This window comes from Rhineura floridana, chromosome 2 (genome assembly GCF_030035675.1).
Source record: "Rhineura floridana isolate rRhiFlo1 chromosome 2, rRhiFlo1.hap2, whole genome shotgun sequence".
Lineage (NCBI taxonomy): Eukaryota > Metazoa > Chordata > Lepidosauria > Squamata > Rhineuridae > Rhineura > Rhineura floridana.
The window spans coordinates 93791693-93817030 of record NC_084481.1 but is presented as its reverse complement, the minus strand read 5'-3'; the positions used below and the strand labels follow the sequence as shown (position 1 = coordinate 93817030).

Below are 25338 nucleotides of genomic sequence, written 5' to 3'. Positions count from 1 at the left end.
GGTGCATGGGGAGAGGAGGGGGAAGTCCTATTGTTCTAGCAGCAGTCCTTGCGCTGATGAGACACTTAATGCTAAGCAGGATACAACTCTAAGAATATACAGTAAGAACGTTAGTATGGCAGAAGCTTTTGTGGACCACAGTCTACTTCCTTAGATGTATGAAATGTAATGCTGAATTGGCAATCACATGCATTTACCAGTTTGGGATTGCTTCATGCATCTGATGAAGTGGACCATAGCTCACAAAAGTTTGTACCTGGGGTCCTCAATATGGGTACCAAAGCACCCTGAAACACCCTGCTCAGTGCCTGGCAAGGCTCCCTGCCCCTCCCATTTTTTAAATGTTAAACTGAATTTATTTTATTGTTTGCTGTTTGGAGTTGCCTTTTTAAATTTGTGTTTTATTTGTTCTGGAGTGGGTATGTAGGTGTTTTGCCTCCTTGAAGACAGCGTTGGGATTCTGAGCAACATCAGTTTCTGTTCTATGAAACGAATTTGTGCTGCTTACAACAATTTCTTAGATTTCCAAATGTATTCCAGGCCCAAAAAGGTTGGGGACTCCAACTTAGGCCATAATAAATGTGTAGGTCTTGCAGATGCCACAAAATTCTTTGTTGTCATTGTTTACAGTTCCTGAGAAGACAATAATCACAGTTCTCATTTAATGCTCTTCTACCCAAGAAAGCACTCCATGAATTCCAAGAGCCTACACAACCTCCTGGTTGGTCTAACGAAGCAATGAGTTCTCCTCTCCCCATTTTCCACTGGCTGTTAAACACTTCGCAAAATGCAAAAGGGAGCAGGTTATAAGATGATGTAAACAGGCAGCAAGAAGGAAACAAAAGGCTGGATTTTCCCCACACATTTGACTTTAAAAATAAATCAATCATTCCATCCTATATATAAAAAAAGCAGTGCCGCACAGTGTTGCAGCAATGAAAGCCAAGCCGTTCACATGCTAGATGGGTGGCTGAGTTGTTATCCAATTCAACAGGGGGTCAGATGAGGAGAATAAGAGGCAAAAACTGGGGTGCTTGAGTAACAATCTCTTTCCTTTCCTATCAGACCGGGCTTGTTAATGCAACAAATCTCAAACATTTTGCATAGCTGGAGGAACTTGCATGGAACTGGGGCCGCTTCCCTGCCCCTTCACCAAATGCTGGTGAGTTTGCTCAGTCTTGCTCTTTCGCTCCCCTCCCAATGTCTCAATTCATTCCCGTAAAGACTCTTATTTAACACAGAGCTTCCAACTGTTTCCACAGTGCTGCTCCCCATCCCTCCCTGCAATTCTAAGTGAGCTGCTAACAGGCTGTCTCATCTCCTGACAAGAGCAAAAGCAGCGGAGCAAAGGGGGCTGCAATTCTTCCCACAGGAATGCACTCCTGCCCTGCAGAAGGCAATTGCAAAGTCATTCAAGAGGAGCAGGGAGCTCAAGAGGAATACCAGGAGGCCACATGCTCCATCTCTGCTTTCAGCACCCAGTCAAAGTGAGGGAGCACGTGAACTCTAAATTGGTGGGACTTCTGTGCTTTGGAGATGATTGGAGCATCTTTGGAGAGCACAGGTCAGCAGAGAGGAGTTTAAGTGCCTGTGAGCTGGGGTGAGTAGAAGATGCCTTTAAATCAGGGGTGGGGAACCTGCAGTCCTCCAGGATGTTGGTGGATTCTCAGTTCTCATCAGCCCCACCCAGTGTGACTAGCATCTGGAGAGCCATAGGTTTCACATCCCTGCCTTAAATTAAACTAAGGACTGATGGAGCTGGTGACAAGCAAGAGGAGGTAAACCACTACTAAAATGCCTTATGCTCCTGCACACTGCCTTGATGCAGCCATGTCGGAAACCATACATGTTACAATATCCTGGATCACAAATTTTCCAGCTAAGGAGACTGTATCAATAGCGGACAGCATGGTGGGGGGGTGGCGGTGCTCACTATGTTGTTGTTGCTACTTACCAGGAGGTACACAGGGAGGGGTAAGGTGGCAGCAAGGTCAGCATGGTTCAAACACACTAGTGGCAGCACAGATTGGATCCACTGGTGGGTCTGCACCATGCCAACCATGCCAACCATGCCACCACCTTGCCCTTCCCCCTCTACTTCCTGGTAAGCAGCAGCAATGAAACAGACCAGACATCAGGTGAGCTCCACCACCCCAGTACACAATCCGCTACTGGACTGCACGCACGGTGTGGGGCACATATATGCACCTCTTCCAGTCCACTGGGGTATATTGTGTGACATGAGCAAAAGGTGCATATTACTGATTTGCATAATCACATTGTCCCCTCCTCTCCTTTGAGCAGATAGGATCACAGGAATTGGGCACATACATATAAAGATCATGAGAAAGCCAGGGTGGTGTATTGGCTAGAGTGTTGGATTACGACTGGGGAGATCCAGGTGCATGAAGCTCACTGGATGGCCTTAGTCTAGTCACTCCCATTCCCTCTCTCCGCCTAAAGAGGATAAAATGGGGGGTGAGGAGACCATGTGTTATTTTGAGCTCCTTGGAGGACGGGTGGTAGAAAAATGTAAGAATAAGTGCACATATTGTACATCAGGGTATTGTCTGAAGGCAGACACATGATGCACCCAACTTGCTGAGGCTCGGCAGGCCTATGCAAATTGTTGGCATGTGGGTTCAATTCAGAGTTAAAGTCCCTATCCACCAGCCTCCAACAAGTTTCAATCTGGACCAGGCTACCCACACCAGCAATTGGTGTTTTTAAAAGCCTGCTCTTAAGGACACAGACACAGAGCTAACATATTGTCTAATATGGCCCTAATGGACCGCCTCCTCCCATACCAATCTGTCCATGACCTATGTCCTGACTAAGGTAGAGATTCAGCTGATGGGAACTGAAAAAGGACCTTTGCTTGTGGCTGAACCTAAATTGTGTAACTGTTTGCCCTGGGAGTTCCTGGGACGCTTGGCTGGCTCCCTCTCTCATGGCATCGTGCTGTATGGCAAGAACCTTCCTACTTGGTCAGGCACTTCTTTTACTATTTACTTAAAACATTTATAAATTGCTTAATACTTTGAAAATTTCTAAGCGGTGAAGTATTTTTCCAATGCTTGCATTTTATCTGTTGCACTTGTCTGTGTTTTTATTATATTGGGCTTTGGAGAATAGTAATTTTGAAAACTACATCTTTCTGGTTGATTTTAAATTGTTAGCTGCTCTGAGTGGGGCATAGGCCGCAAAAAGACAGGACAGAAATGTATATATAAACAAATAATGATAATGATAATACCTTTATCACATGCCCTCTTTGTTCCATATTTGTGGCATATAAAGCTTCCTTCAGCTGACTGTAAATGTCACAATCAGGTCATGAAGGCAGAAGCCATTACTTTGATTCTTGGAACTGTTTCTCTAATCAGTGTTCAAGAGACAATGTATTAACTACCTGTGGCCCTCCAGGTGCTGCTGGACTCCAGCTCCTATAAGCCCCAGCCAGCATGGCCAATGGTCAGGGGTGCTGGGTGCTAGAGTTCAACAACACCTGGAGGGCACCTGGTTGAGGAAGGCTATGTTAAAGGCAGGCCCAGATTGCTGCTGGCCCTTTGCTTCCACAAGCTGTCCTGGTGCTATGTCATATGACATGATTGTCTTACTTGTCATTAGGACCTTGTGACCATGTAGCAATGTGTGATGCGTATGTGTGTTTTCCAGGCTGCCCTCCACGGCAGGCACACTACATATGGACTGCCAAAGTGGCAGAGACTCTTATGGGCCCAATACAAACTCATTGCAGAAAAGCAAGAGGACGATCCAGACTCTCCCTCTCTTCTGCTAGGCCTGGCTTGACCTTTTGGCCTTTTGTTATCTCAGCGCACCACGCGTGTTGGGAGTCTCAGGCAGTCTGCGGTTCAGAAAGGGGGAAACACAGTTTTAAATAATTATTGTTTTTTCCACCTGACTGGCTGCAAACTTGTTAATTTTCGCACTTTAATGTGTGAAAGCAGAGACAGCAGCTGTATGGAAATGAGTCGCCCTCTTATCCCCAGGCCCTGGCTGGCGTTCAGAGTATGCCGGCCTCTAGCCCAATCACGGCCTTCTATAAATAAAGCCCAATATCTCATCAATGGCAGAGCAGCCGTGCTTTATAGAGTCGTCTGACATAAAACCGTCCCTCTTTACGGCCCTCAACCATTTGCGTCATTTAGCACAGCTCTGTAAACCTTCTGTTCTCCACACTACGCCGTGTGGAGTGCCCAATGGCAGAGACACCGCCACACAAGCTTTGTTTCAGAGAGCTTGGGAACCCCCGGTGCGTAAATATGGTTGCCTCCCACACTTTTACAACTGGTGACACCTGGTACCAAAATACGCCCTGACTTTTAATGCCAGGAACATCCCCCCTCCAGCCTGAAGATTTAGCCTGCAGCTGCGGCTGGGAACATCTGGCACTAATTCAATCTAATACAGACACACTCTCAGAGAACCTCTCTCAATGCCCATTCTTCTCCTCTCCAAAAACAACACACAGGCTACTCGCTCTTCTTTCAGTCTGGTTAGAAATTTGTAACACCTCCTCCATTTTCTTATTTCTTATTTAATTGCTGTAAACCACCCAGAGAGCTTTGGCTATGGGGCGGTATATAAATGTAATTAATTAAATAAATAAATATCATCTTCATTGTCTCAGCATCTATCAGAGTCTGCCACAGATTGGCACATTTATTGCCCTCATGTAGTTTGCTAAAAAATACTGTTTTCTGCAATACTGGAAAGAGGGACAGCTGCTCATACAACTTGTACAGGACTATTTCATATGGCTACTTTTGAGGTGGAAGAGTCCTAACAACCTAATTTTAAGTGTATAAGCTACAGCCTGCTACATCTCCTGTAGAGGAGAGTAACCCGTAGACCAAATGGTGGGGAACACATGGCCCTCCAGATATTGTCGGACTCCAGCTCCCATCAGCCCCAGCTAGATTCTACTCTGATAGCATTTGAGTGCAGCACTTTTTATGACTTGTATTGTCTGAATACCTCTTATCATGAAAACCTTATTCATAGGGTCGCCATAAGTCGGGATCGACTTGAAGGCAGTCCATTTCCATTTTCCATGTTGATATTATTTTATCTGATCTGATATTTTACTGTATTATTTGGTTTGGGTTTTAATTTGTGTGCTGACTAAATTACTGTATGTCACCCAAAGACCTAGGTTTCATAGGTGACTAATAAATGTAAAGAATAACTAAGAGTGATACCCAATGTTAGTCACACTCAAAGTAGACCCATTAAAATCAATGAGCTTTATTAATTTCAATAGGTCTACTCAGAGTATGGCTTATTTGAAGCAGCCTAAACAAACAAACAAATAACCAGGTCACCACTGGCTATATGAATTGGTTTCCCAATCTCCACAAAGGTGTGCCCACTGTCTCCCAATATAATCAATGTATATCTCATTTGGGGTACATTATGGTATCATTATCATCCTAGCTCATGAATCAAGTCCAGTTAGCCAATTTCGGATTTAGAGGTCATACAAAATCATAAACCAGTCACAAGACTAGACCAGTCTCTGCAAATACCTCCCATGACATATACCTCAAGCCAAATCACCCAGGAGTTGCAGTTTTACACCCACATACATATGCCAATACAGCATGGAACCCTGGCAAAGCAGGCCTTTATATATTATAACAGGTGGGAGCCACCAGGATTTACTCAAAACTGCCACTGTAAAATTTGAAGGCTTTGCACCATATGAGTAGGGCCACATTATGTAGGTTTTTCTTATTCTGGCCAGGCAATGATTAGGCACAAAGGACCTGTGTGACTAACGCCGACCCCATAAATATTAATTGGTGGTCTTCTTTTAAACTAGGGATAGGAAACCCATAGCTATTTGGTTGTTGTTGGACAATTCCCATCATCCCTGACTATTGGCCACGCTGGCTGGGGCTGATGGGAGTTGCAGTCCTACACCATCTGGAGGACCACAAGTTTCCCATTGTGGGATAAAGTCATGGAAATGTAGGTTCCTCACCACTGTTGTAACTTATAAAGGGAAGTTGAGTAATATTCCAAACTACAGTGAAACAACTTCATTTTAGCCGACTATAGCCAGTGAAAACTCTCTCTATGATAATAGTTCAACCCATAGTTTGGTGTGATATGAAAGAGGCTTGAAGAGTTCTTCTTTCCCCTCCCTCCTCCTCATCTTCAGGTCAAGCCTTGGTTTCCAATCCTAGATTGGAGGAAAAGTGCAAATGGCAGTTTAATGGTTTGGGTGAAAGGACAAACTATGGTCTGGCACAAACCAGAAAGGGAGGGAATCCTAACACAGAAGGAGGGAAGGGAGGGAGAGAAGGGAGTGTGCAAGCTCAAGAGTCCTTCAAGGCCATGGTTTGGTTTGGCATTACACCTGAACTAGCCCTATGTTACACTACCAGAAGAACATCCAACAACCATGGAAAACACACTTTACCCCATGCAAGAAACATGAATGCTGTGTGTCCCCTTCTCTCTCCACCTTACTTTTGAGAGAGTACACGTGTGCTTATAACTCAACAACTATTGTTTATTATTAATTACATTTATACCCCGCCCTTCTTTTCATGATAGAAAGCCAAGGCGGCTTCCATATGGTTCCCAGGCAGTCTCCCATCCAGGCACTGACCAGACCTGACCCTGCTGCTGGCTTCATGTGCCTTCAGACCATAGCCTGGGACCAACAACTATGACATCAAATGATGCTTCACATGCATGAAACAACCATGATCATGGGCAGAGCTTTCATATAACTGACTTGATATTGCCTCAGACGTTATATTCTTCAATCGAGGCAGTTCACACATTTAGTTGCAAGTTGGTTCAAATCAACCCTTTTGGCTGATGGTTTATGAAAATGAAGGGTGGGTACTACTAATTTAAGGCTGGGAGAGTTATACAGTTCTGTCTCCTCTAAGCTGTTCCAGGCCTGGTCAGGCTGATGATGTTGCACAATTTTCTTTCTTCAATCAATTCGGCAGTTTCCGAAGCTACTAATCCCCATATGAGAGCCAGGCCCCTCGGGCATGCTCTGGGCACCTGCCACTGTGACTTGCAGAGCAGGAAGCAAAAGGGGGAGGGAAGCATATAGAAGAACTGTAGACTTTCCAAAGCCTCAGTGCTTGGCCTCTGCCTCACAGGGACTGTTATCACCTTTGTTTTTTGCTTTTAATTCCTAGGACTTTGTTAGCAGGCTATCATTTTCCATTTTGTTTAGAATTAGCACTGCATTTTACCTGATGAAGAATTCTGTGTAACTTAAAAGCTTTCCTACTCTTACACCAACAAATGTCAGATTTTTTTTAAAAAGTAGACATGGCCTTAATGATTATTTTTCATTATTCTCAGAGAGCAATACTGCAACAACTGTCTGTCCTTTTCTAGCATTTGCTGTGTGCAAGCTGACACAGGAGATGCATGGACAGTGTCTCTGTATCCTGGAGCCTTGACCTTGAAAGGCACCAGGAAAAACACTCCTCTGGCAGCTTGAAGAGACTCTGTGTTAGAAACCAGTGTCTGCTCAGCTGCTGAAAGATCAGACTAGTAAGCGACCCAGAGAGAGATCTCAGGATATTTATGTTGTTCTCTGGCCACTATTGGTTCTACAAAGAATTTATTTGAGCTGAAAGGGTCCAGCAGGAACACTTCTTGTGATGTGTATAGCGAATGGCTCCTAGAGACATTTGTCTAAAGACAATTGTCACCTTGTGTGAATAGTAGGATCTGAGGAAGGGGGCCATCACAGCACAGGTAGGACTCTCGTGGTCCTCCTCTCTTATCTCCCAAGTCTAGGGCAAAGGAAAGGACAGGTGATAAAGTAGGTGGAAGGATATTTGGAACAGACCATGGGGAAGTAAACCCCAGCCCAGGAATCCCAAGCCAAGCACAATTCCCTGTTGCACAGTGGAGCCAGAGGACAGAGCCTAATGATATTCCTGTAGGAAGTCAGACTCTACCTCTATGGGGAACAAAAAAAATCCCAGAGCTGGAACAGTTAAGATTTCAACAAAGAAAAACCTCTTAGAGATTTTGAGCAGTTTATCCCACTTGCTGGGGGCAAGTCCCAAAGTATATTTTCCATCAGAGAAGGATCTTGCTACAGATAAGTGGGGATCAAACAAGGGATCTTCTCAGAGCCACCCCAGGCTCAGCTGCTTTCTGGTCACTAAAATGAAACCTATGCTCCAGTCTCAAAGCCACAGCAAGGAAAGGAGGGTCAGGGACACAAAGGTCTACAACTAGAGGGTTTGGTTGCTCCTTGACACCAATGGATACACACAACTGGGGCGCATACATACACCTGCTGCCCTCATGCGCCAAACAGGAAGAGCAGCTTGAAGGAGGCTCCTTGGGCCCACTGCTCATGTGTTCCCTGACAGTATTACAGACAGGCTTATTAAGTGTGTAATATTAAATTAACCCAGATAAGAGCGTAAGCCTTTAAAGTCAATTCATTAAATATAATTATGAAGATAGCTTTTTTATGCGTAGCAGCAATCTGATCTCAATCACAGCGACGGTGCTGAGAGCCTGCTAGCCCCCACAGCATCTCTGCTCCCCAGTGCAATTGTTCCTGGGCTGTGTCAGTGCTCCCCGGCAAGGGAAATCACTCTACGCTGCTACCCTCCCTTTGCGGATCAGGGTGTTGGTAACATCTCCTGATCCACACCAGGCCCTCCTGTTTGATCCTGGGCTGCCCTTGGCCTTCCTTAATACTCACAAGCTGCTGGCTACCCTTCTGACTCAAGTCTACCTAATATTCCATTATTGCTATCCCAGGCTTCCTCCTCCAAGAGTGGCTGATTTCCTTCAGTTTCTGTTCAGCCTGGGATGAAATCTGGAGGTGGAAGGGAAAGAGAGAAAATGGGCATTTCTATCTTATATCTTTCTGCTCTCTCTGGGTGGGTAAAGGCTTGGATTCCTGCCCAAAGGGGTCTAATCTGACCCATCATACACACACCCTGGAAGAAGAATGCCCCAGCATTTCCAGCTAACTGCATCCTCTTCCTTCACTGCTCCCTCCCTGCCCCCCCACAAGGAGTTAATGAGGCTTTGCTCTCCCAAGGCTGCTTGCGCTCCTGCCCCAGTTAATTAACTGCTCCTGGGGAACAATTAATATCTGTCAGACGACGTGGGGCCCATGCCAGCCACTCTGCCAAGTTTTTGCTTGGCAGAGATGAGGGGACAGAAAGGGGAGAGCCCAGCCAGCCCCACACACTTTGAAGGTGAGACTTTAGAGATAGCCCACTGCCCTGAACAGGGCACGTTTTGTTGATCCTAAAATGGGCAGGGGGCACAAGCCATCCTTGGCCTGGGACACTGTGTACGTAGGCCCAGCAGAGCCTTGAGGAAGTTGTGATTCTTAGACTCTGCCTATTGCCCATGGCAACCATTTTCCTCAAAGGTCCAGAAGAGAGGCACAGGCTCTCAGCCAACTGTAGCAACAAACTCAGCTACGGCGATGTTACCCTTTGTTTTGTGACATGTGGATGTGGAGAAGGATCACATGCTTTAGCAAAGGGTATGGAGACAACCCAAATGTGGGAGATTTGACTGAGTCACCTTGGGGCCTCCCAACCCATCTAACCAAAGACACCCTAAAATGATGCCGGAGTAGTTTAGAAGAGTAAGCCAACGGCTAGTCCAGATACTGGATCTTGACAGGGTGGATTTGTCTGTTCCTGTCCAAGGGACTGACACTGTGACCCATACACAATTAGCAGGTGGTAGGGCTTGTTTGATGTATGTAAGACGCCATGTTAGTTGGTCATGTTGCATGCCAAAGAGGGGTTTTGATCCCCAGGGTCTCCCAGGCAGAGTTTGAACCAAGAGGAATGAAGGAAACTCAAGCCCTCCAGATATTGTTGGACTCCAAATTTCCATCAGTCCCAGCCAGCATGGCTAATGGTCAGGGATGATGGGAGTTGAGAGTCCCACAATATCTGGAGGACCACAGGTTTCCTATGCCTGGCTAGAGTATCTTCACGAAGTGCCTGTACAGAAAGAGTCTGTTTGTACTAGGGACATGTGAAACAACTTCTGGGGTTGGGGAAGGAAAGCATCACACCAACGAAAGAGATGCCAAAATTGGGGGACACTGCATCTGCAGAAGGTGTGCTTTGTGCCCTTGGGGGAGTCACAAAAAAGGGTTGCATCATCCAATGCTCACCAGTGTTCAAAAAACCAGAGCAGCAAGCATGCCCTGTTAGGAAAGTACCTTTGCACAGAACCAGAATTGATTGGTTGAGCAGAGGAAGGGGTGCAGAGGCCTGGAGGCTGCATCAGCTCCTGGGACTGGTTACTTATTCAGATGCTTTGGACACAGATTCCCTCTCATTGCTGGCTGCTTATTAGCATTTTCCAGCCTGCAGGCAGCTCTGATGGATGGAGCACAGCGTCTGCCTCCTCTCACTGCAGAGCCAAGGCCGACAACCCTTCTGCAGCTACAGCTATACTCTGATCCCTTCCGCTGCCCCTTTCGCCCATGCTAGGGTAGCTAGTGACTTTGGAACTGACAAAGTACACAACCTCCAGACACCAGGACAGAGATGGCAGCCTCTCCTGTTTCTCCATGTTTCCAAGTAATAGAGGACGTCAGGTTAATAGAGTGGTCTTGCCTTAGAAAACCCCAGAATAGGTAGAGGGCTTTGACCTAGGAGACAAAACTAGAATGGGGTAGGAATTGTGGGGAGAAAACATAGCCCACTTGTATACTCAGCTCTTGAGTCATTCCCATGCCAAGGGACAGCTGACTAGTTTGATCAAGGCTCAAATCACCAATGATGTAGACGTGCATGTGTGAACAAGCATAGGAAGAGAGATGAGAAGGAGCTTAGAGGTGTTCAAAATAATGTTATCTATGGAAGAAGGGAGGAACATTTCTGTCCTCTCCCCGTAGATACAGAGCAACAGAATGACTAACAAATCATGGGTTCTAAAATGTAATTGGATCTCTGGGCAGCCTATGGACCAGAGTATGAGCACAAACAACAAAGAATCTGGTGGCATGCTAAAGACTTACTGCGACATAAGAAACTTTTGTGGCCTGCCTAGAACCTCCTCCATCTGATACACAAATTACTCCATGCCACACAAGTGAAGGAACAGACTCAATGGTGTAACAAATTTGTTAAGCCTATAAAGGTGGCACAGGGCTCCTTGTTATTTTTGCTATAACACTCCAAACAGAGTGAGCCTTCTGAAACACGTCACTATTAGCACAGGACAGGCAGGTGACCTTGGATGAGTCTCTCAGCCTAGCCTACATCACAGGGTTGCTATGAGGGTAAAATGGGGTGGTAAGAACCATATATGCTGCCATGAGCTCCATGGTGGGAAGTAGGTATAAGTAATAAACAAACAATTACAGAAGAGCCACAACTCAGAGGGAGCGCATCTGCTTTGCATGCAGAAGGTCCCAAGTTCAATCCCAGGCAACTCCAGGTAAGGCTGGGAAAGTAGCCTTGCTTGAAACCCTGGAGAGCCAGTGTAGGCAATACTGAGCTAGATGAACCAAGTGTTTGACTTGGTATAAGGCAGCTTCCTATTTCCCTAAGCAAGCTTTATACTGGATGGGATACAGAGATGTTGTGTGCCACAGACATCAATGCCACTCTATGCTGGCTTGGGGCTAGCAAGGGAACTCTTTCTGCATCTAGAAAGAAGCGCTGCCAGCGTGACAAGGCACAACATGGCCATGATAGCTCCCTAAACAAGCAGAGGACTGTATTTTTGCTATAAGGACGCAATCTGTGCTGACGGTGAAGAGAAAGGGATGGCAGAGCTGGTCCTGTGCCATCGCCAGGCCAAGGAGAGCGTCAAGGAAAGGGACAGAGGACTCAGCCAAGGGAAGATGGTCCTTGTGTGTAAAAGGCAGCTCCCAACTCCCCCTCTTCCACCTGTGAGATGTCAAAATACATAGGAGGGCAACGGGTCCCCCAAAGCATCACTCTCAATGCATGCCATAGGCCACATGAAGTCACTGGAAAAACAGGCCTCTGCCCACTCTCATCCCCCCACTCCTCCCAACTAGCCACCCACACCGGCGGGATTGCCTGCAGCCTGCTTTTCTTACTTCTCCTCTCCATTGTGCAGGCTGGGGTTAGGGAAGCGGACTGCGTGGCGGCTGCCTCCGAAATGTGGTGGCCAGGGAGCTGCACCAATGGGCAGGCAGGAGGCAGAAGGGGGAGGGGGAGGCAGCGCAGGGAACTCATTTACCCAGAGTAAAAATAGGCTGGAAAATGTGACATTTATTAAGTACGATTGTGGAAGAAAGGTAATCGCCAGCCCCAGCACCGAGATGGGGTGCCGCTGATTATACAGCTGGGGAACGAGGCGGCAAAGCCAGGCTGAGCAACACAATATAGGGGGGGGTGAGAGAGAGAGAGAGAGAACATTTGTGTTCTTTTGTGCTTTTAGCCCACAATGCACCAGGCAGGGATCCCTGCTGTGTAGTGCCAGGGATGCCTTAGGATGAACATCTGCCTATGCTCTCTGACCCTCACCTCTAAACGTTTTTGCCCTCAAGTCCCAGGCAAGAAGCTGCTTAGGAGAAGCTCAAGCAAAGCAAGGTACCGAAAGAAGCACAGGCACAACCAAACCCCTTTGAAATTCAGGACCCGCAAAAAGTCATTGTGCTGCCAATAGCCCTCCTTAGTTGGGACCACAGTCCTCCCTGCCCTCCCCATGCTTCCCTGTCTGTGCTTTCTTCCCCTTCGTCTGACACCTTGCAAGGCACAACTGCAGCATTTTAAATGCCTGAACACCCACAGCACCTTCCACCCCCCCCAACAATATTCCATTCTTCCTACGTGTGGTGACAGCTCCAACACTCAGTTATTCTTGTGGAGAATTGCCTTCCAGCTGCCCCACAAATCCCCTAAACTCAGACAGGAAAGACCTGATCTGATGGGGGATGTGGAAACTGTTAGTACTTGGGAACCTCCCCCACAACGCCTCTCCAACAGGGAGATGAGACTGTCAGCAAAGGATTTAGAATAATAAGAAATGGGGAGGGGGAGAGAACTTAAAAACCCCTTTGACATCGATTCCAATTTTTTAGAAATGCATTAGCCTCCCCTCCAAATGCTGGAAGTGGAAGCCCTGCAGAGCAGGTGCCAGCTGGGTAATTGTTCCTCTGAGTGTGCACACTGGTGTGCCTGATCATATCCCCCTCCTGCATATCCTCGCAACCTCCCATTGCCCGCCTCCTCGCAGAGTGAAACCCCGCAATCCCGCTATCGCTTCCTTGTGCCCTCCTTTGATAGCCTCTCCATCAACTGCACCTCTTATCCTTGAGAAGTTCTTTGCACCCTTGCACTCCACACGCACACACGCGCACACGCAGGAGAAGAGGACTGAAATTTAAGGGCAAACACTGATGGGAAGCAGAAGACCACCTGCCCTGGAAATAGGATTGTGTCACTGGTAGCCCCAGGGCTGGGGGTAGGTGGGGGCTGGTCATGGGGGCAAACAGGCTGGGGTTCAGGTCCGCTCATAACATGAATGTCTCAGAGACAGGAGCCAAAGAAGGGCAAGCTGAGCCACAAAGCGTCACATCTAGGCAACGAGCGGCAGGCTAGGGGCTGTTCCAGCCTGTCATGGAAAGTGCTGAAGGGGTTAACTGCCCAGCCCATTTGTGCCTGCTACCTAGAGGCAACTGCCTGTGATCCCTCCATGCCCCCCTGCTGCACAGACACTGAGAAAGGAGAGGGGCTGAAACAGAACGTGGCAAGCCCCAGAATGCCCTTAGCTGGTGCTGGGGAATCTCCTGTCCAGAGAAGCACAAACAGCCAATTGTTTTTCCTTTCACAATTCAAGCAGTGGAAGGGGCTGTTCTCAAGTCCAAGGCAGAGGGTTCACACTCACTTACACACACACACGCGCGCGCGCGCGAGTGGGCATCACAGGGGAGGCAGTGGTGGAATGTGAGCTCTCCTGTGTGTAGCCCACCCATCAATGCAAGTTTCTCCCCATCCACGCATACGCACCCTGGCTCCAACAGAGCAGAGGGCACACAGCTGTTGGGCCGGTGCCGAGAGGCTCATTGTGGCTCAGCCAATGGCCCACCAAGATTTACTATGCTGGCCGGGCTTTACTGCACAGGAAATGCTTACGCTGGGGAATCTTCCCGGCGGGCCCTTAATTTGCCGTCCCATAAAGAATGTGGATTTGTGACGCTAAATAGAGGGAGATCATTTACTGTGCATGGCTCTTACTTACAGGATCTTTAAAGGGGATTCATCATGCGATGCAATGACAGGAGCGAGCGGCAGGCAGCTCAGCTGCAAAGCAAGAGAGTGGTCGCAGCAGCAGCAGCGGAAGCGGCTATTTCCAAGGGAGAATCTTGACCCCTTTAGCCTTCTAAGGGGCCCTTTGAGTGACCATATTGTCACTCAGTCACTAATTCTCCCTTTATGCCTCATTTCCCTTCATTTCTATTGATGCGTCAGAAACCTGAGCTGCAGCCCCCCTAAACTGGTTTGTGGAGTGATTGGGAATGCCCCACACTACTACTAAAACTGCCAAAAAGTGAAGATTAGGTCTTTGTCCCACCCCACCTTTCAAGCGGCACTGCCCCCAAGGGGCCATCCTGGGGCATACCTCCTGGAACCACACATCAAAACCATGTCTTTGGCACTGGGCATCCATTGGCAGGAGTTCCCCATTTATCAACACTCCCCACAGTAGCCACTCTTCCAGGAAAATCTGCTTCCTTGCACAATGGCCACGGCTACCTGCATTCCTCTATTCTACAAGTGCAGAATTAGTACTGGATCAGAACTTAACATCCTGAAAATCAAAGCTTTCATTTAAAAAAGCAAGTTTCTAGTCCTTCACAAGACAAAAATAACTTGAACATGCAGGGATTGTTTAGTGAAAATATGAGGTTATATGACATCTTACATGGGAGAACTGTGACTGGATTTCCCAACCTTTATTTATTTATTTATTTATTTGTATTTGTTTCCTTTTTTTACTTAAATGCAGCTGCAGGGGACGCCACTTTCTCTGGATCAGCAGTGGGAAGGGAGGGGGTGCTTAACCCTTCCTCGCTGCATCCTTTTCCCACTGAAAATCCCTTCTTCCTGAACTGCTGCCTGTCCTGCATTTTTCCTTAATGGAGCGAAGGGCAGCTGGAGGAGAGGGGCAGATTTCAATCAGGGAAACCCATGGGGTGGGGGAGGATGTTAAACACTCCCTTCTTCTCTATTCTGCTGCTCTGCAGAAATTAGCAGCCCTCTGTAATGCATTTCAATAACAACAAAAAAATGTAAAAAGTAAAAAAAATCCAGAGTAGCATGTAGTTTGGCCCTTAGAAGATCGAGGTGTGTTTTTTATGTGTAGTGTTTTGAGTAGGACTTCCAGGGTCAGGGTTTAACTTCCCCAACTGCACAATGTTTTCAGTGCTGAATTGGAGCCCATAATTTTGGTTGTGGGTGCAGCACAGATCCACAAAGAATACAGGGTCTCTCTATGCTCAACGTTACCTTTCACTCCTCTCGCCAGCCTGGCCTTCTGACACAGCCTGCAAGGTGTTCATGCAACCAAGGACTGAAAACAGCCCTTGCCAACTGTGGGGCAGGTCCCACATAGGGCCCAGGGGAAGTGCAGCATGCTCCTGGATTCCAAGCCATGTGTTTCCTCTGCCATACCAGACATGTATTCTCATAGCAAAATCTCAGGGACAAAGCGGAACATGTGTGACAGCCCCGGCCAGGCAGCCGATCTTTGACTCACTTGGCGTACATGTTCATGCATGTCCATGTCTTCTTTTCCCCGCCTCGCCTTCTAAGCTACTTCCTGCCCTGCACCGCCCTCCCCCCTTCCACCCCTCCACACACAGTGATCTGAAAACGAAGCAGCCTCCAATGTCCGCAGGAGAGAAGCAGCTCATTTCCAGAGTCATTATGGTCTGAAAAGGGTCCCATCAGGTATTCCGCCTACTCAGCACATTTATTTCCCCAAACCACAGCGGGGATTTGTGATTTTCAGACTCAATATTAGAGCAAGCGCAGGGCCAGCTCATTCCACCCGACGGGAAGCCTCCCTGATAGTGCAGGCACAACCATGCCAGAAAGTGCCAAGAGGAAGGCAGAGTGGCTGCCATGCTACCCCGGCTGGGACAGTGGCAGTGCCATTGTGGGCACCGAGCTGGGGATATAGTCTGCTAGAACCTGGGAAAAGAACCTCATCTCCAGGGAAAAAATCTTGGAACCTCCAAGTGTATTCAGAAATGCCCAGGCACCTTCCATGTCCTCTAAGCACCTGGACAGCTTATGGCAGCGACAGGAGAATCTGTGGGCCTCCAGATGTTGTTGCACTCCATATCCCATCCACCCCAGCCAGCGTGGCTAGTGGTCAGGGATGATGGGAGTTGGGAGTCAAGCAACCTCTGGAGACCCGTGGCTTATGGCCAGTCTCTCATAACTTATAGGGCCATTTCCTCCTCCCTGAGCTCCTTGTGTTATGTTGCAATCTACTCTAGCAAGGTAAGAATAATTGTCGAGACTGAGAACTGGACATTTCCTGCAGTTCCCAACCTGCTTACACCTGTGCCTCTCACTTTCCTCTCATATACAGTGGCACTTGCTGCCTGCAGCTTGCCTAGTACACCTGGCATCCCATCACCCATGCCCTAGAGCAGCTGACGCCACCAGATACGGGCAGCAGTTGTGCCACAAAATCTGCCTTTTGGGGAAGGGCCGTAGCTCATTGGTAGAGCATCTGCTCTGCATGCAGAAGGTCCCAGATTCAGTCCTGGGTATCTCCAAGTAGAGCTGGAAAAAACTCCCTCTCTGAAACCCTGCAGAATAGCTGCCAGTCAATGTAGACATTACTGAGCTGGGTGGACCAAGTGTCTCAACTCAGGTAGCTTCCTATGTTCCTTTGCTTTCTCCCAGAGTGAAACTTGAGATGCAAACTCAGTCCTGGCATAAACATGGGTACCAACAGTGCATTCATTCCAACCGATGTTTGATGGAAGGGCCTGGAGTGCATGGAGAAGGCAAAACAGGTACTCACCACAGTGAAGTTCTCCGCAGAGCAGTTCTCACCACTGAAGCTGCAGTTCTTGAGCATGTCATCAAGCTGGTGCCCAGTGCGGTTGACAATGTCAGCCATGTCTGGGTCAGGATACAGCAGGTCAGAGGCCTTGTGTCCATCGCGGTCCTTGGGTGGCAACCCAGTCATGTTGGCCAGGTGGAAGATGTCAGCATCAGTAAGTGCTGAGTGACGGAAGCGGTTGATGTTGCAGATGGTGACAGCTGGGAAGATCATCTTTTGGGCAGCTTCCTCATCCAGCGTAGTGACATGCGGGTGCTCCAGGTAGAAGAGTGTTGATCGGGCTGCCTGATATAGGAAAAAGGCCAAAGAGGCCACAAACGCAAGAGCCCAGAGGGCCTGCCGGACCCCCAGCTGCCCTGGGCGGCAAATGTGGCCAAGGCCGTGTAGGGTACTGGCCCCGGCAAAGGTGGCCAGGTCGCGGTGGTGTGGCCGGCTGGGCTCTTCTAGCAAGCTCTCCTTGTCCCCTTCCTCTTTCGCCGCCTGCTTCTCATCCTCCTCTGCAAATTTGATTTTGCAGACAATCTCAATCGGCATCTGTGCCGAGGCACCAGGCAACACGCTACCCCCCCAATGAGGGGAGGCAGCAGGAGCCTGGGGTGCCCGGCACCGGCCGCTCTCCCCTGGCTGCTGCAGGACGCCCCTAAATGAGTAAGCCCAGCTGAGGAGGAGGAAGAGGAGGTGGAGGACCGGGGAGCCTGGCCCCAGCCTCTCAGGAGCTCTTGGACGCGGCTTGTCTCACTAGTGATCTCCTCTTGGTGCTTCCGTTCGCTTATCTGCACAAGCCCAGCTGTCACAGCTGCCTGCCGCTCCCTGTGCCGCTGTGTGTGCCGCTGTGTGTGCCGCTCCTCCGCACGCCCGGTTAAGACCCCACCAGATACAGGCAGCATTTAGGCATTGTGTGCTAATAAAATCCAGGGGATACTTAATAATTCAAGGCATGCCAACATTATTTCATCCTCAAATAAAAGCAAAAAAAAAAAAAAAAAAGGAGGGAGGGATGAGGGGGAAGCTAGCGAACGGGTGAGAAGGAAGCAAAGAGGAGTGGGGCAGTGGGAGCCTTGCTCTCTATAGCCACCACTCCAAAGTGATGGTGGAGCCACTTGTTTGAATCGCTTGCTCGTAAGCTAGCAAAGTCTGTACCAAGGCCAGGAGGCGACAGAGGCAGCCTCTGCCGGGGTCCGGGTGCTGCTTTCAGCTGCTAAAGCTCCTCAGACAGGGCGTTCTCTCTCTCTCTCTGCCTGCCACCCACTTCATCCAAGTGAGTCCCCCTTGCCGGTGCCCAAGGCGGTTGCCTGTGGACACCTCCTCCTAATTCCTACCTTCCATATCCGAGGACCTTAGAATATGCCTCCTCACCAAAGATGAAAAAGGAAGGGAAAAGGGGAGTAAAAAAGTTGAGAGACGGAAGAAGAGGAGGGCAAGCAGGACTGCGATCCTTCCACGTCTTCGGCTGGTGCTGGGGTCCAATGGACAGCAACGGCACAACACCCCCCTCACTCGCTCACACGCCCCCCCCCAGGGCTGACTAATTGGAGAAGGAGCGGCCAAGGAGGGGGAGCGGAAACGAGGAGGAGACGCCCCCTCCTCCCATCGATCCCGGTCCCCACGGAACAAACAAGAGGCAAAAAGTGAAAGGCTTATTGATCGGCGCGAAGGAGGGCGCGCAGCTGCTGGGGATTAGGGCAGGAGCAGGCGTGTGGGGCGAGTGTGTGTGTGTGTGTTTCCAGGAGGAAAATGAACGCTGCGCAGCCGGGACCGCGGCACTGCCCAGACCCAGCCTGCAGCGCTGCCGCCTTCCCTGCACCATTGGTTCCCTCTAGTCCCGTTTGCTTAGGAGGCAGTTATAATTGCTTTTTCAAAGGGACTGTTTTTCTCCTCCCCGCCCTTGCCTGACAAGTGGAATTAGGGCCCGGGAAAAACCCACCGCCTATGGAGCTGGCTCGGGACCAGAGAGGCCAAGCAGCAGGAGGCGCTCAGAGGTGCCCCGGCCCTAGCAAGAGGGGACGGAGGCTGTGAGGACATCTATGGGGCGCGGGGTGGGGTGATGCAGGGCGGTGCCGAAGCGGAGAGAGAGGGGTGGTGCGGCGGGCGGGAAACGCCAGCCATGCACAATTGATGGAGCCGGGGCAAGCAGGAGAGCGTCGGCCTGGGCTTCGGAGAGCCTCGATCCAGCAAAGTTCTTTTTGGGCGACCAAACCACACAGAGTCGCTGCCCTCATCCAAATCACCCGGCCTCAGCCCTGGGAGTTGCTGCACACTGCTCTGCGAAGCTGCCTTATAGACGGAGTCAGGCCGCTGGTCCACCTCGCTGCCGGTGACTCTCCCAGGCAGTGGTGGCCTCGGGCAGCTCAGCTTAGGGAGATTCCAGGGGATTGCGCCGGAGACTTTCTGCATGCAAAGCATGTGTGCTCCGTATCGTCTCCTCTTGGGGAGAGGTGATTTCCTACCACCCTCGATGGTTGGGGCAAAGCGGGGTCCGACTTACCCGAGAATGGAATATTTTGAGGGGGCGGCGCGCGGCGGGGGTCGCTTTGCGAGGGAATAGGAATCTCGCGCACACACATACGTACACGTTCCTATCGCAGTCGGAAGGCGCTGGACACTTCCTCACACCCTCGCCCCGCGGCTCAGCCGGTCACAGCGACCTTCACTCTGTAAGGCCCATGCCGGCAGCGGGAAATCCGACCGAGGAACGCGCTCACACGTCTTCGATCCCTGCAATCGACTGGCACGGAATACACACGTCCCTGCGGGTCAATACGGGAGGACAGGTCTCTCCTGGGCTGGAGCGAGCGTTGATCGATGTACCCAGAGAGAGCGGAAGGCCAAGGCGGCTCTACGCCGGGGGGGGGGAAAGGGGGGTGATTTATGGGGCCGGGCAGGAAAATACTGAGGGAGGGAAGGGGTGGCAAAAGTGTGGGGGGGGAGAGCAGCACAGTTTTATTAGCAGGGGAGGGGAGCTCTGAATCAATAATGGTGGATGGGGCAGTCCACATTCATCAGGAAGCGCCGTTCCCGCTGCCTGGACTGCTCCATTTGTTGTTGTTCAGTCTCACGCATCGAGAAAGAGTCTGGTTCAAACCCTGGGAGTATGGACCTCCTCTGGTCTCTCCGGCTCCAAATACGTTCATGTCGATTAGTTAACCCTTCGTTGTTCGCCCATATTAAAAAAAGTACATTTCCTCCATCCGTTCAACGCATGAGAACATTCTAGTCAGGGAGTGCCAGTACGGAGTCAAGAGATTATGGTTACAGGGGATGAATCAATGCTTAGAAGGAAGGAAGGCAGAAACATTGGGGATGAGGAGGGATTTATCCCCCCCCCCAAAAAAAACCTACTCATAACTTCCAGAGCAACCGTGCTCTTCCTTAACATTATTTTTATTTTTGTTATTTTTATTTTTTTAAAAAACACGTTTTCTCTCGGGGACCATATTTTTTCTTCACTGGTCATCCCCAGAGCCCACCTCCTCTTCCGGCTAATATTAGCCCATTTCTCAGACTGGAATGCGGGGATGAGCCAGACATGCACTGTCATTAGTGCCAGAACACCTTGTAGGTTAGACATTGTATTTCCAACCAGAGAACTGAAAGCCGTTGGAAAGAGGGATGTTTTTTAAAAAAGTTTTACGATCTTTTTGTATGGCTCAAAACCCGTTCGACAGAGACACGGAACAAAACATAAAGGTGTTTGTACAACGAGGATGCGGAATCTTATCTCAAAACCACTTTTTCTTTTCGAAACTATTGACTGTCACCTGTTCTTTCCTCTTAAAAATGCTCACATCCAGATGGCACTTGTTTTTTAAAGGTACCACTGAATGCAGATCACCATAGATCCATAACGGAGAGAGATCCATTCTTTCAGACAACACAGTACCCGTATGCTTTTTTAAAAAAGGATTGCTGATGATTTAAGAATCTTGGCTCATCCTAAATGATACTGCCAGTGCAGAACTCAAAAAATTATCTTTTTTTTCCAAGGAAGCAATGACAAGCAGTAGCACGGGTTTACATGAAGCGCTGGGACTCTGCACTGGAAATTAGTGGGCAGAGGAATAGAGAGGAAAGGGGATGATACTGACCTATTATTGTTGTTGTTGTTGTTATAATTATTATTTAAATTTCTATTCCACTCACCCTCCCAAAGGAGCCCATACTGCTTTCTCCACACTAGACACCAGATAGCAGCCTCCTCCCTGCCTCCCAATTCCTTCTCCCTTCCTTCTTCACAATTCTTGGAGCCCACAGAACCGGCATCCCTGCCATATTCACCAATGCATGTTGGCTGCATTTTAAGCAACCTAACAGAAAATATATATTTGTATTTATAATTCATCCAATTCCAAGGGTTTAGGGATGATTTTGTAAAAAAGCCCCCAGCAAAACAGAACACAGTACCTTTACAGGCTCCCCACCCGGCCCAAACTGGTGGGTTTTACAAAGCTTCAGAAATGTGCCCAGGCCTGGACTTTGGTGAATATCCAGAGAGATGACAAGTTTCAGTTGTCAGTTAAGGAACTCTTAATGGCACACACTTTCCATCATATAAACTGAAATATGGTGATGTTTATTAGGTTTATGCCAGACAGAAAGCATGTGCTACTAGGGTTTTTTTTAAAGGTCACTGATTCAAACACACACACACACACCCGTTTCTTAGCAATGCAACAAAATGAAAATATTTGGAGACTGATAGGTCTAGACAAAGGGTGGGGAACCTTTTTTTTCAATCAAAGGGCCACAGTCCCTCGTGGGCAGCCTTCTGGGGCTGCATGCCAGTGGTTGGTGGGGCCAGAGGCAACAGTGGCTGGAGCAAGGGATGTGACTCTTTGAGCCACCCAAATTAGAGTTTTCTGCGCTCATGGACTCTTCTCCATCCCAGGCAAGCAAAAGGCAATCAGCACAGTTCAAGGACACTTTCTAGCCTGGCAAAAATATCCCAGGGGGTAGAATAGGGTCCATGAGGCTTGGGGTGAGTCCTGAGGGCTGGATAGAGAGGCCTGGAGGGCCACATTTGGCCCCCAGACCTGAGGTGTTCTATCCCTTGTCTAGATCATGTTTATCTACCACTGCTGTATGTGCTTCCTACTCCAAAACTACCCATCCCACCATGCTTCAGGGCACATGTGATTTGTTTCCTCCCTCGAGCACACCTGCTGTATCTCTCTGGATATTACACAATTTAAAAAGAAACTATAACCAATTTCTTAAATATGCCTCTCTCTTTTTAGCTATTTAGATGTGAACATGGCCTCCAATCCTAGAAATCTGTCTCCCTCAAACCTGAAATGGCTTCTAGGTTGCAATCTCCAGCGACCTGCTTACTTGTGTGTGTGTGCGCATGCACAAAGGGTACCACTGTGTTATCTTTCTCCTTCCCTTCCCGAGTGCCCTGTGACGAAGAAAGGTCTGGGGTACCATCCATCCATGTGCACTAGGAAGTTTTTTGGTTACAGTTTTTAACAACATGATTCCATTTGTTATCTTAAACATCCAGATAACCTCACATGGCCTGAGAATCACAGCTTCCTTTCTTTTAATTCAGGCGGTGTCCACACTAGGGCATTCATGTGTACATGCGTTGCTGTTTCCGTGTGCACGTTTGTGTACCTCCAGCCACACATGAACACTTTCAATTTTATCCCTCTGAAATGTAACACAGTGTTTCCTGTTCATGTTAGCAGGTGGTGCTTGCTGTGATATAGTACTGCTGTGTGTTGCTATCCCCTCCTCTCAGTTAGTACTTCCCTACCCACCATAAGTTTCAGAAACCTGAGGTCCATTGTGGGCATGCACATGGTAGACACCTTTAAATTTTATTTTTTATTTTTGAAATACAAATTTTCTGATATACCAGATTTGCAAAAAGAAAAGAAAAAAGAGCAATATTTATTTTAAAATGTATGTGCAACTTCAAGCCAGGAAGTCTGTGGTCCCTTGTGGGCATCCACACAGGTATTTGTTTACCTGTGCAGATACACCTTTGATTGTTTAGTTGTTTTTATTTATTCTTGTATTATATTGGAATACAAGTTTTCCAACAGACCAGATTTGCAAGGATTTGGAGTCACTGATATGAAAGGCTGCCTCTTCCTTCCCTCTACTTTTCCTTTCCTGCCTCCTATACCTGCAAGGGCAAATTTAATTTTTTTTGTATAGTTGTTTTCTGCAAGAGCAGTTCTGTGCAAAAGAGCTGTTTTTAAAAATAAAAATAAAATATTAAGAATATGCCTTCAATAGCAACCAGTAGAAAAAGGCAGGCCGTATTCCTTTGGGCTAGTGGAAGCAAACTGGAAGTGGCAATAGATGACACCCAGCAAAATATCACCACACATGTAAAAACGCTCACCCACACAATGTGCTTCAGTACATCCAGAGTCAGGTAACATGCAATTTTATATTGGATTTTCTTCCCTTATTGGGTTATCCACAGATCAGGAAAATCCAAATTTAGCAGGGTGAGGGGTGGGTGTTGTGTGGACACCACAAAAATAAAAAATAGATACACAAGCAGCTTCAACGCCACATTAAACTCCAATGTGGCTAAGCCCACAGCCTCCCATGAGCCCTACTGCTATACCTTCAAGCTGTGCAAAAGTTCCAGATTTAGGAGACAACACAAGGCACACACCTTTTCACAGAATGTACCAGAAATCCTCTAACTCCTATGCCTTTAATCTTGCCTTCTAAAGGAATGACCTGCTCTTTAACAAAAGCAAGCAGGCTCCTAAAACCCAAGTTTGGATTAGTCCCACCCATCTTGAAGATTTCCATGGAATAAACCAATCTCAGCCCTTTTCTGAAGCGCACCTACTATAAATCACTGCCAGAATGGAAGTCATGGCTCTATTTGAGAATTACCTTGAGCATTAATGACAACACCAGATTAGAGAATAGGCTCACGTTGAACACTTTCCCTACAATTTATTATACATCTAGAGCTCATACCTACATTCCCTTGAGCTTCATTTCTACCCATATTAAACCAATTGCACTATGTACTTAAAGCCTCCCACAACTATAAATCAATCTTTGAACTATCAGTTGCATGCACGCACACATGCACATTTTCTGAACATCCTCATGGGGTAAGGGAATGGTAGAAATTCACAAACCCTCTCCAGCCCCTGCTGTAATGGGAAGGGTGTTAGACTATGACCTTGATTCAAATCCCCACTCAGCCATGAAGCTCACTGGGTGACCTTGGACTGTCTTTCAGCCTAACCAACCTCACAGGGTTATTGTGAGGATAAAATGGGGAGGGGAGAACTGTGTTTGTATGCTACCTTCAGCTTCTTGGAGTAAAGGGAGGATATAAATGTAATAAATAAATGTGCTTTTACAAGAGTATAGCCCCAATATCTTTTCAGAGGTTATCCTATTATAAGCAAAAATTCTTGAGCTAAGATGACTAAGGCCACCAATAAATTAATATACAACAGGACTATGCAAGAGGGGAGGAGAAGTTCTGTCTGGAGTGGTGGCTTAAGTATGCCAGCAGCAGTACAGAGAGCTGAGTAAATGGAGTTGCAGAAGGTCTCAACTAGTGTAGCTACAGGATTGAGGGCCACAGCACACATTTTGTGCAGCAAACCTGGGTGAACGCTTATATATGTCCCTGAGTGATACATGTACTTACTATATGCTCACCTTACTTTTCAAGGCACACACAAAACAAATCGCAGGCATATGCTTAAAATAGAATGTGTGAAGCAAGCCCTGGATCTTGCTAGCAAAAGGATTAAATGGTCCCTGGTGGCAGACCATCCCATCGCAATAGGAGGCAGAATCCTCAAACAGCTTTGGAAAAGCATAAACATGCCCCACTTTAATAGCAGCTCTGCTTTACCTTTTCCCAGAGTTTGAGAGTGATGAAGTATGCAAGCCAGTAGCAGGTGAAAGGGCATGCAGGTAGCAGATAAATAATATTTAAAAAAAGAATGTCACACATTTTTAAACCTGACCAGGTAGTAACCCTGCTCCCCTCCCACTCTACATGATCTTTTGTGCTGACTCAGGCAGAGCTGCTCCCCGGGGTGGCATCCCTGCCCCTTCAAGGCTGTGGGCTAATAGCGGCGGCAATGAATTATAGGCCAGCCTGGGAGCTGGTTAAGCCCTGCCTCCTGGCCCCATCCTGGCTTAAGCTGGCACCACATCCACTTTCTAGGTCTCTCTTGTGTCCTGATTCGACCCTGCCAGCTTCATGGCCAGCCTCATGCCTAAAGGAGATCAAATCTGGGACTATCACTAATTTTG

The 25338-nt window shown here is 48.1% G+C and overlaps 1 protein-coding gene across 2 annotated transcripts in view; it reads right to left on the bottom strand.

Annotated features, from left to right (window-relative positions):
• Window positions 1-25338, bottom strand: part of ASIC4 (acid sensing ion channel subunit family member 4) — a 252688-nt gene that overhangs the window by 87808 nt on the left and 139542 nt on the right. Inside the window, exon 1 of one of the 2 annotated variants that reach the window (XM_061609407.1) lies at window positions 17038-18865. The exons of the other annotated variant lie outside the window; for it this stretch is intronic. Within the exon in view, the coding sequence (XP_061465391.1) occupies window positions 17038-17613 (576 nt within the window). The 5' untranslated portion in view covers window positions 17614-18865. Of the gene's footprint in view, window positions 1-17037; window positions 18866-25338 lie in introns of those variants that run through there. 2 annotated transcript variants of the gene reach the window in all.